At 42.3% G+C, this 16,759-nt stretch overlaps 1 protein-coding gene across 3 annotated transcripts in view; it reads left to right on the top strand.

The window, feature by feature from the left end:
- Window positions 1-16,759, top strand: part of cica (capicua transcriptional repressor a) — a 43,463-nt gene that overhangs the window by 8,353 nt on the left and 18,351 nt on the right. For all 3 annotated transcript variants that reach the window (XM_036952767.2, XM_036952766.2, XM_036952765.2), the window contains exons 3-9: window positions 8,717-8,848; window positions 9,336-9,504; window positions 10,198-10,297; window positions 10,593-10,775; window positions 14,863-14,995; window positions 15,596-15,771; window positions 16,079-16,217. In XM_036952767.2, the coding sequence (XP_036808662.2) occupies window positions 8,717-8,848; window positions 9,336-9,504; window positions 10,198-10,297; window positions 10,593-10,775; window positions 14,863-14,995; window positions 15,596-15,771; window positions 16,079-16,217 (1,032 nt within the window). The remainder of the gene's footprint in view (window positions 1-8,716; window positions 8,849-9,335; window positions 9,505-10,197; window positions 10,298-10,592; window positions 10,776-14,862; window positions 14,996-15,595; window positions 15,772-16,078; window positions 16,218-16,759) is intronic.

Raw genomic sequence — 16,759 nt, 5'->3', positions numbered from 1 at the left:
TAGGGGTTAGTATATAGAGGTCTATAGAGGTTAGTATATAGAGATGTATAGGGGTTAGTATATAGAGGTGTATAGGGGTTAATATATAGAGGTGTATAGGGGTTAGTATATAGAGGTGTATAGGGGTTAGTATTTAGCGGTCTATAGAGGTGTAAAGGGGTTAGTATATAGAGGTGTTTAGGGGTTAGTAAATAGAGGTGTATAGGGGTTAGTATATAGAGGTGTATAGGGGTTAATATATAGAGGTGTATAGGGGTTAGTATATAGAGGTGTATAGGGGTTAGTATTTAGCGGTCTATAGAGGTGTAAAGGGGTTAGTATATAGAGGTGTTTAGGGGTTAGTATATAGAGGTGTATAGGGGTTAGTATATAGAGGTGTATAGGGGTTAGTATATAAGGGTGTATAGAGGTTAGTATATAGAGGTGTATAGGGGTTAGTATATAGCGGTCTATAGAGGTTAGTATATAGAGGACTATAGAGGTGTATAGGGGTTAGTATATAGAGGTGTATAGGGGTTAGTTAATAGAGGTGTATAGGGGTTAGTATTTCGATGTGTATAGGGGTTAGTATATAGCGGTGTATAGGGGTTAGTATATAAGAGTGTATAGAGGTTAGAATATAGAGGTGTATAGGGGTTAGTATATAAGGGTGTATAGAGGTTAGTATATAGAGGTGTATAGGGGTTAGTATATAAGGGTGTATAGAGGTTAGTATATAGAGGTGTATAGGGGTTAGTATATAAGGGTGTATAGAGGTTAGTATATAGAGGTGTACAGGGGTTAGTATATAGAGGTGTATAAGGGTTAGTATATAGAGGTGTATAGGGGTTAGTATATAAGGGTGTATAGAGGTTAGTATATAGAGGTGTATAGGGGTTAGTATATAAGGGTGTATAGAGGTTAGTATATAGAGGTGTATAGGGGTTAGTATATAGAGGTGTATAAGGGTTAGTATATAGAGGTGTATAGGGGTTAGTATATAGAGGTGTATAGGGGTTAGTATATAAGGGTCTATAGAGGTTAGTATATAGAGGTGTATAGGGGTTAGTATATAGAGGTGTATAAGGGTTAGTATATAGAGGTGTATAGGGGTTAGTATATAAGGGTGTATAGAGGTTAGTATATAGAGGTGTATAGGGGTTAGTATATAGAGGTGTATAAGGGTTAGTATATAGAGGTGTATAGGGGTTAGTATATAAGGGTGTATAGAGGTTAGTATATAGAGGTGTAAAGGGGTTAGTATATAGAGGTGTATAGGGGTTAGTATATAGAGGTGTATAAGGGTTAGTATATAGAGGTGTATAGGGGTTAGTATATAAGGGTGTATAGAGGTTAGTATATAGAGGTGTAAAGGGGTTAGTATATAGAGGTGTTCAGGGGTTAGTATATAGAGGTGTATAGGGGTTAGTATATAGAGGTGTATAGGGGTTAATATATAGAGGTGTATAGGGGTTAGTATAGAGAGGTGTATTGGGGTTAGTATTTAGCGGTCTATAGAGGTGTAAAGGGGTTAGTATATAGAGGTGTTTAGGGGTTAGTATATAGAGGTGTATAGGGGTTAGTATATAGAGGTGTATAGGGGTTAGTATTTCGATGTGTATAGGGGTTAGTATGTAGAGGTCTATAGAGGTTAGTATATAGGGGTTAGTATATAGAGGTGTATAGGGATTAGTATATAGAGGTCTATAGAGGTTAGTATATAGAGGTGTATATGGGGTTAGTGTATAGAGGTGTATAGGGGTTAGTATATAGAGGTGTATAGGGTTTAGTATATAAGGTGCATAGAGGTTAGTATATAGAGGTGTATAGGGATTAGTATATAGACTTAGTATATAGAGGTGTATAGGAGTTAGTATATAGAGGTCTATAGAGGTGTATAGGGGTTAGTATATAGAGGTGTATAGGGGTTAGTATATAGAGGTGTATAGGGGTTAGTATAGAGAGGTGTATAGGAGTTAGTATATAGAGGTCTATAGAGGTGTATAGGGGTTAGTATATAGAGGTCTAAACAGGTTTATAGGGGTTAGTATATAGAGGTGTATAGGGGTTAAGTATATAGAGATCTATAGAGGTGTATAGGGGTTAGTATATAGAGGTGTATAGGATTAGTATATAGGGGTGTATAGGGGTTAGTATTTAGCGGTCTGTAGAGGTGTAAAGGGGTTAGTATATAGAGGTGTTTAGGGGTTAGTATATAGAGGTGTATAGGGGTTAGTTAATAGAGGTGTATAGGGGTTAGTATTTCGATGTGTATAGGGGTTAGTATGTAGAGGTCTATAGAGGTTAGTATATAGAGGTGTATAGGGGTTAGTATATAGAGGTGTATAGGGGTTAGTATATAGAGGTCTATAGAGGTTAGTATATAGAGGTGTATAGGGGTTAGTATATAAGGGTGTATAGAGGTTAGTATATAGAGGTGTATAGGGGTTAGTATATAGCGGTCTATAGAGGTTAGTATATAGAGGACTATAGAGGTGTATAGGGGTTAGTATATAGAGGTGTATATGGGTTAGTTAATAGAGGTGTATAGGGGTTAGTATTTCGATGTGTATAGGGGTTAGTATATAGCGGTGTATAGGGGTTAGTATATAAGAGTGTATAGAGGTTAGAATATAGAGGTGTATAGGGGTTAGTATATAAGGGTGTATAGAGGTTAGTATATAGAGGTGTATAGGGGTTAGTATATAAGGGTGTATAGAGGTTAGTATATAGAGGCGTATAGGGGTTAGTATATAAGGGTGTATAGAGGTTAGTATATAGAGGTGTATAGGGGTTAGTATATAAGGGTGTATAGAGGTTAGTATATAGAGGTGTATAGGGGTTAGTATATAGAGGTTTATAAGGGTTAGTATATAGAGGTGTATAGGGGTTAGTAGATAGAGGTGTATAGGGGTTAGTATATAAGGGTCTATAGAGGTTAGTATATAGAGGTGTATAGGGGTTAGTATATAGAGGTGTATAAGGGTTAGTATATAGAGGTGTATAGGGGTTAGTATATAAGGGTGTATAGAGGTTAGTATATAGAGGTGTATAGGGGTTAGTATATAGAGGTGTATAGGGGTTAGTATATAAGGGTCTATAGAGGTTAGTATATAGAGGTGTATAGGGGTTAGTATATAGAGGTGTATAGAGGTTAGTATATAGAGGTGTATAGGGGTTAGTATATAAGGGTGTATAGAGGTTAGTATATAGAGGTGTATAGGGGTTAGTATATAGAGGTGTATAAGTGTTAGTATATAGAGGTGTATAGGGGTTAGTATATAAGGGTGTATAGGGGTTAGTATATAGAGGTGTATAGGGGTTAGTATATAGCGGTGTATAGGGGTTAGTATATAAGAGTGTATAGAGGTTAGAATATAGAGGTGTATAGGGGTTAGTATATAAGGGTGTACAGAGGTTAGTATATAGAGGTGTATAGGGGTTAGTATATAGAGGTGTATAGTGGTTAGTATATAAGGTGTATATAGGTTAGTATATAGAGGTCTATAGAGGTTAGGGTATATAGACATCATAGTAACATACATCAGTGATAAGGGAAATGGGAAGAGTTATTATTGCAGTTATGCGACATCATTCTTCCACAATAAATTACATCAGTTGGTGTTTTGTTGACTGCGGTGGAAAAAGCTCACTCAGGCGCTGCTCCAGAATCTCCCATAAGTGTTCAATTGGGTAGAGATCTGGTGACTGAGACAGCCACAGCATATGGTTTACATCGTTTTCATGCTCATCAGACCATTCAGTGACCACTCGTGCCCTGTAGATGGGGGCATTGTCAACCTGGAAGAGAGTGAGACTACTCCTATCAGGGTAGAAACGATTCACCACAGGTTGAAGGTGATCACTCAGAAGGGCTGTGTATTTCTTGCCGTTTACCTTGCCCTCTAAGGGGTTGTGTGGAACTCAACCATGCCAAGAAAATGCACCCCCACACCATAGCAGAGGCACCAGAACCCTCATTTACTCAAGTGTTTTCTTTTTTTTTGGCAGTTACGTATGTTTAAAAATGAGTGACTTCAGCGACAATAATTGTACATTTGAGTGTGGTGAAATGGTGCAACATGGCCGCAAGAGTGCTGTGTCAGAAGTAAGGTAGCATAACGTTTTGTGGTTCAGTCGTCTGTTATGTCTTTCAGAATGTTTGTAGGGGTGTGGCTCAGTGTGTGTGTGTGTGTGTGTGTGTGTGTGTGTGTGGTGGTGCAGGGGGGGTCAACAAGTGTGCGATAAGGGGTGTGGGTCTGTGTGTGTGTGTGTGTGTGTGTGTGTGTGTGTGTGGTGGGGCAGGGGGGGTTCAACGGGTGTGCGATAAGTGGTGTGGGTCTGTGTGTGTGTGTGTGTGTGTGTGGTGGGGCAGGGGTGGTCAACGAGTATGCGATAAGGGGTGTGTGTGTGTGTGTGTGTGTGTGTGTGTGTGTGTGTGTGTGTGTGTGTGTGTGTGTGTGTGGTGGGGAAGGGGGGGTCAACAAGTGTGTGATAAGGGGTGTGGGTCTGTGTGTGTGGTGGGGCAGGGGGGGGTCAACGGGTGTGCGATAAGTGGTGTGGGTCTGTGTGTGTGTGTGTGTGTGTGTGTGTGGTGGGGCAGGGGTGGTCAACGAGTATGCGATAAGGGGTGTGGGTCTGTGTGTGTGTGTGTGTGTGTGGTGGGGAAGGGGAGGTCAATGAGTGTGCGATAAGGGGTGTGGGTGTGTGTGTGGTGGGGCAGGGGGGGTCAACGAGTGTGTGATAAGGGGTGTGGGTCTGTGTGTGTGGTGGGGCAGGGGGGGGTCAACGAGTGTGTGATAAGGGGTGTGGGTCTGTGTGTGTGTGTGTGTGTGTGTGTGTGTGTGGTGGGGCAGGGGGGGGTCAACGAGTGTGCGATAAGGGGTGTGGGTCTGTGTGTGTGTGTGGTGGGGCAGGGAGGGGGGTCAATGAGTGTGCGATAAGGGGTGTGGGTCTGTGTGCTTCAGTTTCAGTTCAACTTTGAAAAAGGGACGTGTCTCAACATGCAAGGCTGTTGAGAGCAGGGAGGACTCACACAAACAAACACACAGAGCCCAGTATAGCAGACGATACACAACCCCGGGCAGAGTAACCAAGGGCAAGTCCAGTGGTTTTATTTTATCCCACCGAAATGGGAAGGACCAAAAGTATTACAGTGTTGTCATGGATAATTTGTCTCTCGATGGAATTAGTGCAGCTCTCTTTGCTTATTGGATCGTGCTTCTCTCCACCATTCTGTCACGTTATACTCTACGGGGGGGGTTCACTTGGTCCCGTTGAAGTCAATGGGAGATGAAGTGAATGTTTAAAGCTAGCCCTGTCTAGAGCAGTAGTCTCAGCGTGTGTGCATGAAGTAATGTGCTCCGCCATGACCCTCCCATATGTCATGAAATTACCCGAGGAGGGCTTGCAAGTTCAAGACTTCAAACACTTCTGAGAAGAAACCCCTCTATCCCCTAAAGGCAACTCAGTCATCCTTCGTCATGTACAGTATCTCACCTGGCCAACATCAAATTAAATCTAATGTTATTTGTCACATACACAACAGGTGTAGACTAACAGTGGAATGCTTACTTAGGGGGCCCTTCCTATCAATGCAGAGAGAAAGAAAATAGAGAAATAATAGAATAATAAGTCAAACACTAAATAATAGATGCACAATGAGTAACGACAACTTGGCTATATATAGGTATGAGGTAATTGAGGTAGATACACTATATATACAAAAGTATGTGGACAACCCTTCAAATTAGTGGATTTGGCTATTTCAGCCACACCCGTTGCTGACAGGTAAGGTCAAGCACACAGCCATGCAATCTCCATAGACAAACATTTGTCAGTAGAATGGCCTTACTGAAGAGCTTAGTGACTTTCAACGTGGTACCGTCATAGGATGCCACCTTTCCATCAAGTCAGTTTGTCAAATTTCTGCCCTGGTAGAGTTGCCCCTGTCAACTGCCCCGGTCAACAACGGCTTAGCCGCGAAGTGGTAGGCCACTGGAAGCAACGTCAACACAATAACTGTTCGTCTGAAGCTTCATGAAATGGGTTTCCAGGGCCAGTCAACTGCACACAAGCCTAAGATCCCCATGTGCAATGCCAAGCATTGGCTGGAGTGGTGTTAAGCTCGCCGCCATTGGACTTTGGAGCAGTGGAAATGCGTTCACTGGAGTGATAAATCACGCTTCACCATCTGGCAGTCCGACTGAAAGAATCTGGGTTTGGCGGATGCCAGGAGGACGCTACCTGCCCCAATGTATAGTGCCAAGCATTTCGCTACACCCACAATAACATCTGCTAAATATGTGTATTTGAACGATAAAATTGAATTTGAACTGTAAAGTTTGGTGGAGGAGGAATAATCGTCTGGGGCTGTTTTTCATGATTTGGTCAAGGCCCCTTAGTTCCAGTGAAGGGAAATCTTATCGCTACAGCAAACAATGACATTCTAGACGATACTGTGCTTCCAAGTTTTTGGAAACAGTTTGGCGAAGGCCCTTTCATGTTTCAGCATGACAATTCCCCCGTTCACAACGCAAGGTCCATACAGAAATGGTTTGTCGAGATCAGTGTGGAAGAACTTGACTGGCCTGCACAAAGCCCTGACCTCAACCCCATCGAACACCTTTGTGATGAATTGAAACAGACTGCGATCCAGGCCTAATCGCCCAACATCAGTGCCCGACCTCACTAAAGTGCTTGTGACTGAATGGGGGTAGAAGCTGTTCAGGGTCCTGTTGGTTCCAGACTTGGAACATGCCGTGCTGTAGCAGAGAGAACTGACACCGCCTGGTATAGAGGTCCCGGATGGCAGGGAGCTCTGCCCCGGTGATGTACTGGGCTGTATGCACTACCCTCTGTATCGCCTTGTGGTCGGATGCCAAGCAGTTGCCATACCAAGCGGTGATGCGGCCAGTCAAGATGCTCTCAATGGTGCAGCTATAGAACCTTTTGAAGATCTGAGGACCCATGCCAAATCTTTTCAGCCTCCTGAGGGGGAAGAGGTGTTATCGTGCCCTTTCGTGACTGTGTTGGTACTGTATGTGTGGACCATAATAGATCCTTGGTGATATGAAAATGTCAAGGGATCAATCTCAATGTGACTCAAAAATCTTAAGCAGGGCCTCCCGGGTGGCGCAGTGGTTAAGGGCGCTGTACTGCAGCGCCAGCTGTGCCATCAGAGTCCCTGGGTTCGCGCCCAGGCTCTGTCGTAACCGGCCGCGACCGGGAGGTCCGTGGGGCGACGCTAAATTGGCCTAGCGTCGTCCGGTTTAGGGAGGGATTGGTCGGTAGGGATCTCCTTGTCTCATCGCGCACCAGCAACTCCTGTGGCGGGCTGGGCGCAGTGTGCCCCAACCAAGGTTGCCAGGTGCACGGTGTAGCCTCCGACACATTGGTGCGGCTGGCTTCCGGGTTGGATGCGCGCTGTGTTAAGAAGCAGTACGGCTGGTTGGGTTGTGTATCGGACAAACAGTTCAAGGGAAAACTAATTGGAAAAGCAACATAGGTTGATTAGTATATATATGCTTCCATTATTTTAGATATTTAGATTTAGATATTTAGGAAGTACATAATTGAGATCAAATTCTCTTTTACATTGACAACCTAGTTGGTCAAGAACAACGTATACTTATATGGGCTTTTGCACATTGCACATTGCTGCTTAAGATTTTTTATCTTTTTTACGTGGAACTCAAAAGGGTTCTACCTGGAACCAGAAAGGGTTCTCCAAAAGGTTCTCCGATGGGGATAGCCAAAGAACCCTTTTAGGTTCTGGATAGAACCTTTTTTTCTAAGAGTACACTTTTTTCTAAGAGTAAACCCTTTCTGGTTCCAGGTAGAACCCTTTTGAGTTCCACGTAGAAACCTTTACAGAGAGGGTTCTACATGGAACCCAAAATAGTTTTATCTGAAACCAAAAAGGGTTCTCCTATGGGGACAGCCGAAGAACCCTTTTGGAACCCTTTTTTTCTAAGAGTGTGTGTTTTCCAAAATGGTGGGTCGAAATTGGGGAGAAAAAAATTAATAAAAAATCTTAAGCAGCAATGTGCAATGTGCAAAAGCCCATATAAGTATACGTTGTTCTTGACCAACTAGGTTGTCAATGTAAAAGAGAATTTGATCTCAATTATGTACTTCCTAAATATCTAAAATAATGGAAGCATATATATACTAATCAACCTAGCAACCTATGTTGCTTTTCCAATTAGTTTTCCCTTGAACTGTTTGACTGTATTAACCAGTGTACTCTTAGAAAAAAAGGTTCTATCCAGAACCTAAAAGGGTTCTTTGGCTATCCCCATCGGAGAACCTTTTGGAGAACCCTTTCTGGTTCCAGGTAGAACCCTTTTGAGTTCCACGTAGAAACCTTTACAGAGAGGGTTCTACATGGAACCCAAAATAGTTTTATCTGAAACCAAAAAGGGTTCTCCTATGGGGACAGCCGAAGAACCCTTTTGGAACCCTTTTTTTCTAAGAGTGTGTGTTTTCCAAAATGGTGGGTCAATTCCCAATGGGGCTGAGAGGGGCATGACTAAATACTGCTCAGACAGGAAATATTTTGTTTTTCTTAAGGGTCACAAGAGAATTCAAGTGGCGGAGAATTCAGTATGGTCACGCCGTCACTGCACAAAGACGTTTGGGAACCACTGCAGTTAACCCTCACTATTTGAGACTTAAAATAAATCACCAACTATTCTTAATATTTTCCTTCCGAATCTGCCTTTTCCTCCCACAGTATGGACCAATGTGGAGCCTCGTTCAGTGCCAGTGTTTCCTTGGCATTCATTGGTCCCTTTCCTGGAGCCCAGCCAATCGAGTGCGGCTGCCCAGCCCGCTGATGGCCAACAGCTTGTCAATCAGAGCAAAGGTGAGGATTTGTTTAACACTTCACTCGTGTTGAAATAAATAGGCCTATTCTAGTCAGGTTGCATACACAACTCATGTGTTGTACTTACTTATTTTGTAAAGATATTTAGTGTACAGTATACCGTATTGCATCTTTCACTATTTGCTGCATCACTTCATAAATAAATAACTTAAATAACTGAACAAAAATAAATAACTCTCAGTACAATTTTTTTTAAATACATTTATGTTGGTGACATTCGACCTGCATGTTTTTGCAATTACTTTGAGATCTAGTTACATTGGGTTACATTGGGTTGATTATTGCGTCCAATAATCATAATTTCTCTATTAAACCATTTTAGCTTCTTATTGTAAGGGATAATCAACTAGGGGCTATGCGTTCTCTGGAAGTAATGCACTGTGCAGAAGGTGGGTGCCACGACACGGAGCAGAGTGATGAAAAACAACCAGCGTCCACCAACTAAGTCCCTTCTCACTTGTCTCAGAGCCCCGTTGTGGGGTGGCCGTAGTGAGTGATGGATGGGTGGGTCCACCAGACGCAGAGCAAGGGTCTCCATCCCGCCCACCACCCTCCTCCAATGACAACGACCCCCCAGCTGGAAGAGCAGAAAGAGGTGGAGCCGACAGCGAGACGGAGAGCGATGCAGACGACCCGTATGTTTTTTTCTAGGTTGTTTAATGGTCGTTCGAAGGTGTGTCGACTGTTGTAATTGCAGGTGACACACTACGAGTGGGATGTCAAAGGAAATAATGTTGTCTGTAGTCTTTGACAGCCCCACTATGGCTTTCTAGAACAGTCCATCACAAATGCTTGCATTGCAGTAGGAAAGACCAGTTCCTTTCAATTGCCCTGGCGTCATTGATTGTTGAATTATCTTAGTTTGATGGAGAGACCTACATAGAGAAAGTGTCATAGTTGTGTTTGTATACCATAGAATGTACCACTTAATACCACAAAATTAGCTTGGTATTTAAGTGATGAAGAGGGATACAAGCTTTCTTGTACAATACATTTTTTTACAATACAACTTCTCTTTATCCAGGTACAGTATGTTACTAATGGCATATTCTCTTGAAGAAATAGCTATTAGCACAGAATTGAAGATGATTTGAAAATCTGTCCTACACATTCATACATTATTAAATGTTTCTGATTGGCAGGCCATATTCACATTACGTTTCTGATTGGCAGGCCTTATTCACATTACGTTTCTGATTGGCAGGCCATATTCACATTAAGTTTCTGATTGGCAGGCCATATTCACATTAAGTTTCTGATTGGCAGGCCATATTCACACAGACTTTCTGATTGGCAGGCCGCTATCACATTGAGTTTCTGATTGGCAGGTTTTTTCCGGGTGTAGCCAATGATCCTGCCCCGTCTACGGGCCCTATCAAGAGGCGCACTCAGTCCCTCAGCGCCCTTCCCAAAGATGGAGACAGAAAGGTGAGCTCTCTGCTTGTCTGTCTCTGGCTTTTATTTTCTTATCTGTGTCTCTCAGTCCAATATCTCCCACTCACATACATTATGTGTCCTTCTCTGTGTGCTATTAGCTCAAACTAGAAATTGCCATTATCTACAGATCGAGGATCAGATTATCTGACCCCCAATCTTACCATTAGGGGGCAAAATAATAACTGACCCTGTATCAGTGATTAGGGGCAAATTCGACCTACTCCTTGTGGCTCATCCCTTCCATGCACCCCCTTATCACATGTATCTGTCTCTCTCTCTCTCTTAGAGGGAAAAAGACCACATTCGGCGGCCGATGAACGCGTTCATGATTTTCAGCAAGCGTCACCGGGCACTGGTTCATCAGAGGCACCCCAACCAGGACAACCGCACGGTCAGCAAGATCCTGGGCGAGTGGTGGTACGCCCTGGGGCCCAAAGAGAAGCAGAAGTACCACGACCTCGCCTTCCAGGTACATACCAATGATGTATATAAAGCCTGGCTGACTGACAGGGGGCTCTGTATTGAAGCCACCGCACAGCCATCTTGGTACTCCTCCATTGTGAAAACGATTTTGATAGCTATAGAAATGCATTTATTAAGGTCTACATTCATCTTCTGTTACAGACACCTTAATGCAAATTAAATTATGTTAACTAAACATTAATCTAATAAAAATATATTCAATGATTGATTTGAGAGTACTAATGTTACTGTCCCCAATACAAAAAAAAAACTAAATACATGTAATTTTGTCCTTGAAACATTTATTTGAAATACTGTACAATTCCTTTAATTACTATGGACTGCTCCTACTGGGGAGTGCCAATATGGCCGACCGGTGTCTTCAAAGCCTCTCAGTGGCCAATACAAAGCATCAGCAAGCAATCCAGGGTTAATATACATCATTGGTACATATTAGAGGTCGACCGATTATGATATGTCAATGCCGATACCGATTATTCTAGGACCCCAAAAAAGCAGATACCGATTAATTGGCCGGTTTTTATATATACATTTGTAATTATGACAGTTATCACAAATAAGACACATGGCTTTCCCTGGTGCCAATTCAATGAAATAGTCCCACACTGGTGCTCTGCTTTTCTCAGCCATCTGTAAAATGAATATAATCGTACACACACACACACACACACACACAGCTCTCTGACGTGACAATGATACTGAAGAGTCTGCTTAGGAGACACAAATACTCTCAACTGTTTGAATAATAAAAAAACTAGAGTTTAAGTTACCTGTGATGAATGTTGAAAACAAAAACTGTCATTTCAATATGCAGGAAATCTTATTTTAATAATGGGTATGGTAAGAATTGCCTACCAAAGTGTGACTCATAATTCCCATGGCACCTTCCAGCAAAATCTGAAAAGCCGTTCTCCTTCATTCATTTATTCCATAGGATATTTTTAGATTCACTTCAAATAAGGTCTGTGATTTGTGTAGGCTTACACCACCTTGCCAGTTTGATAACTGTGTAGATATCCATAGGACACGGTAACTCTGATCAATATTGGCTAAATATAATATTTTTTTTTTTTTTTGCAGAGTGGATTTATTAAAATATGAACTCCTTAAATGTTTCGCCGCAAGTTAATCTATGAATTATGATGCGTCGACTGTTTCTCTCTATACCATTTGTATTTCGTATATCTTTGTCTATTGGATGTTCTTATAGGCACTTTAGTATTGCCAGCCTAATCTCTGGAGTTGATAGGTTGGAAGTCATAAACAGAGCTGTGCTTCAAGCATTGCTAAAAGCTGCTGGCAAACGCAGTAAAGTGCTGTTTGAATGAATGCTTACGAGCCTGCTGCTGCCTACCACCCCTCAGTCAGATTGCTCTATCAAATCATAGACTTAATTATAATATAATAAACACACATAAATACGAGCCTTTGGTCATTAATATGGTCAAATCCGGAAACTTTGAAAACAAAATGTTTATTCTTTCAGTGAAATTCGGAACTGTTCCGTATTTTATCTAACGGGTGGCATCCCTAAGTCTAAATATTGCTGTTACATTGCACAGCCTTCAATGTTATGTCATAATTATGTAAAATTCTGGCAAATTAATTACGGTCTTTGTTAGGAAGAAATGGTCTTCACACGAGCCAGGCGGCCCAAACTGTTGCATATACCCTGACTCTGCTTGCACTGAACGCAAAGAACTGACACAATTTCCCTAGTTAATATTGCCTGCTAATTTATTTTAACGAAATATGCAAGTTAAAAAAATATACTTCTGTGTATTGATTTTAAGAAAGGCATTGGTGTTTATGGTTAGGTACATTTGTGCAACGATTGGGCTTTTTTTTCGCAAATGCGCTTTTGTTAAATCATCACCTGTTTGGCGAAATTGAAGTAGGCTGATTCGATAATAAATTAACAGGCACCGCATTCATTATATGCAACGCAGGACAAGCTAGTTAACCTAGTAATATCAACCATGTGTAGTTAACTAGGAATTACGTGAAGATTGATTGTTTTTTATAAGATACGTTTAATGCTAGCTAGCACCTTACCTTGACTCCTTGCAGCCACAAGTCCTTTTGATGCTGCACTCGCGTAACAGGTGGTCAGCCTGCCACACACCTGCGTCTCCTTGTGGATTGCAATGTAATCGGCGATAATCGGTGTCCAAAACGGCAGATTACCAACTGTTATGAAATCGGCCCTAATTAATCGGCCATGCCGGTCGGTCGACCTCTCATACATACAGTGGGGCAAAAAAGTATTTAGTCAGCCACCAATTGTGCAAGTTCTCCCACTTAAAAAGATGAGAGAGGCCTGTAATATTCATCATAGGTACACTTCAACTATGACAGACAAAATGAGAAAAAAATCACATTTTAGGATTTTTTATGAATTTATTTGCAAATTATGGTGGAAAATAAGTATTTGGTCACCTACAAACAAGCAAGATTTATGGCTCTCACAGACCTGTAACTTCTTCTTTAAGAGGCTCCTCTGTCCTCCACTCGTTACCTGTATTAATGGCACCTGTTTGAACTTGTTAGCAGTATAAAAGACACCTGTCCACAACCTCAAACAGTCACACTCCAAACTCCACCATGGCCAAGACCAAAGAGCTGTCAAAGGACACCAGAAACAAAATTGTAGACCTGCACCAGGCTGGGAAGACTGAATCTGCAATAGGTAAGCAGTTTAGTTTGAGGAAATCAACTGTGGGAGCAATTATTAGGAAATGGAAGACATACAAGACCACTGATAATCTCCCTCGATCTGGGGCTCCACGCAAGATCTCACCCCGTGGGGTCAAAATGATCACAAGAACGGTGAGCAAAAATCCCAGAACCACACGGGGGGACCTAGTGAATGACCTACAGAGAGCTGGGACCAAAGTAACAAAGCCTACCATCAATAACACACTACGCCGCCAGGGACTCAATTCCTGCAGTGCCAGACGTGTCCCCCTGCTTAAGCCAGTACATGTCCAGGCCCGTCTGAAGTTTGCTAGAGAGCATTTGGATGATCCAGAAGAAGATTGGGAGAATGTCATATGATCAGATGAAACCAAAATATAACTTTTTGGTAAAAACTCAACTCGTCGTGTTTGGAGGACAAAGAATGCTGAGTTGCATCCAAAGAACACCATACCTACTGTGAAGCATGGGGGTGGAAACATCATGCTTTGGGGCTGTTTTTCTGCAAAGGGACCAGGACAACTGATCCGTGTAAAGGAAAGAATGAATGGGGCCATGTATCGTGAGATTTTGAGTGAAAACCTCCTTCCATCAACAAGGGCATTGAAGATGAAACGTGGCTGGGTCTTTCAGGATGACAATGATCCCAAACACACCGCCCGGGCAACGAAGGAGTGGCTTCGTAAGAAGCATTTCAAGGTCCTGGAGTGGCCTAGCCAGTCTCCAGATCTCAACCCCATAGAAAATTATTGGAGGGAGTTGAAAGTCCGTGTTGCCCAGCAACAGCCCCAAAACATCACTGCTCTAGAGGAGATCTGCATGGAGGAATGAGCCAAAATACCAGCAACAGTGTGTGAAAACCTTCTGAAGACTTACAGAAAACGTTTGACCTCTGTCATTGCCAACAAAGAGTATATCAAAAGCATTGAGATAAACTTTTGTTATTGACCAAATACTTATTTTCTACCATAATTTGCAAATAAATTCATTAAAAATCCTACAATGTGATTTTCTGGATTTTTTTTCTTATTTTGTCTGTCATAGTTGAAGTGTACCTATGATGACAATTACAGGCCTCGCTCATCTTTTTAAGTGGGAGAACTTGCACAATTGGTGGCTGACTAAATACTTTTTTGCTCCACTGTATACCATACAGAAAAAAACAGATCTGGGACCAGGCTATAATAATTATGTTTATATCAATTGATTGTATTGTTTATTGTGCCTTTCAATACACCCAAAGACTCTAAACCGGAGAATAGGATATTATGTTTTCTTTCCATCCTTCCTTCTATCCTTTTCATGTTATGACTCCGTGTCTGACTCCATTTTCTCTCTCTCCCTCCATTCTCCCTCCCTCCCTCACTGTCTCCCAGGTGAAAGAGGCTCACTTCAAGGCCCACCCAGACTGGAAGTGGTGCAACAAGGACAGGAGGAAGTCCATCTCTGAGGGCCGAGAGACCCCAGGGGCCAAAGAGGCACGCGAGAGGAGCATGTCGGAGAGCACAGGTCAGAGTGCGTGTGTGTTAACGTGTGTGTATGTGTATGTGTGTGCGTGTGCGTGTGCGTGTGTGTTTGCATGTCTTTTTACTATAGGTGTCTTTTGTGTGTGTGTGTGTGTGTGTGTTTTGTGTGTGTGCGTGTGTGTGTTTGCATGTCTTTTTACTATAGGTGTGTTTTGTGTGTGCTTATTTATCATCTTAAGGTCTTACACTTTACTTACAGGAAAATGTACATAGTAATGAGAGCACTTTGATGAAAAGTGTTACATACTTATTTGTATATTTCCGTGCTCCACTCCTCTGAGGGTGCATGTATGTGGGTGGGTTTGTTTTTTCCTGTGCTTGTGCAAGCTATTTTTAAGCTTCTTGGTTGTGTGTAATTGTGTGATTGTGTGCTTGTATGAGTGTATTTGCTATTTTGGTATGTCTTGTATACAACGTCCTCTATTCTATTGGCCTGTTTCCCGGACACTGGACTAAATGGCAAGCTCATTTGAAAATCTCCATTGAATGTGCTTTTTAGTCCAGGAGTGAATCTGTGTCTGGGAGAACAGCCCTGTTTAATGTGATTTTACTAAGACTATTTTACCCCCCTCCTACGCCGTAGAGCCTGAGTCAGTCTCTCAGGGAATGGAGGCGAAGGGTGTGGCAGGCCCGGACTGGCCTGGGGGCTCTGAGAGTCATGCGGGGGCCTACAGTGGTCAGTTACCTCGCCCCCGGGCCTTCTCCCAGAGTGCAGTACACAGCCTGGAGAGGAGGGAGCGGGCCAGAGATGTGGAGAAGGTACTGATATAGTTGGTGGCATCACTTTTTCTTCTGTTCTACCTGTTTTGTACGCCATTTTCTTGTCTTTCATTTTTCTTGTCTTTCATTTTTCTTATTTCTCCATCTTTCTTCTCTCTCTGTTTAGTAATAGTTTTCCAGTAAAATACTGCATTATATCTGTAAGCACTTAGCATAGTAAATAGGAAACTCCCTCACCTTCACCACCAATGTCTAGCACCCACACCCAGGTCCTGCACGGCGGCTATTTTGAGCCAAACCTTCTATCACAGTGGAGCTAACTTCTAGCTCTGTGTTTCACTCTCAGTTGTGTCGAGATGGGGCAGGCTCATTCCGCAGCCGCCCCCCTACTCTCTCCCTGACACAGTGTGGGGCCAGCGAGGACGTGACCAGCGACGAGGAGCGCATGGTCATCTGTGAGGAAGAGGGGGACGATGATGTCATGGGTGAGGTCGCAGTCATATTTAGTGTGGCTACCATAGAATTAGGAAGTAGAATTAAAAAAAATAAAAGCAGGAAATGCATCACCTATGCCTCTACCGCCATTCATTTCAATTAGACTGGTTTGGATTTCTCCCTGACCGAAATGGCCTCCGTTATCGTTCCATTTTGGAACTTGGAAGGTTAATGACATAGCCTTTCTAGTAATTTAATAGGATCTCTATGGTGACTACTCTGGGTGCCCACTGTCTCATTCTCTGAAATAAAGTAGTAGATTCCCTATTCTATTTACACTGCATTCTGAAACTATTCAGCCTTATTCTAAAATGGAATAATATTATTTTTGTTTATAAAACTGTTTTTTTATATATTTTTTCAAATTATAAAATTTTTCAAATAAAATAAAAAGTTATTGACATAAGTATTCAGACCCTTTGCTATGAGACTCAAAATTGACCCCAGGTGCATCCTGTTTTGACAACTTGATTGGAGTCCACCTGTGGTAAATTCAATTGATTGGACATGATTATATTTAGGTCCCACAGTT

This window comes from Oncorhynchus mykiss, chromosome 18, assembly GCF_057628025.1.
Source record: "Oncorhynchus mykiss isolate SJ-2025 chromosome 18, ASM5762802v1, whole genome shotgun sequence".
Taxonomy (NCBI): domain Eukaryota; kingdom Metazoa; phylum Chordata; class Actinopteri; order Salmoniformes; family Salmonidae; genus Oncorhynchus; species Oncorhynchus mykiss.
The sequence above is the reverse complement of the archived record's forward strand: the minus strand, read 5'-3'. Positions and strand labels throughout refer to the sequence as shown.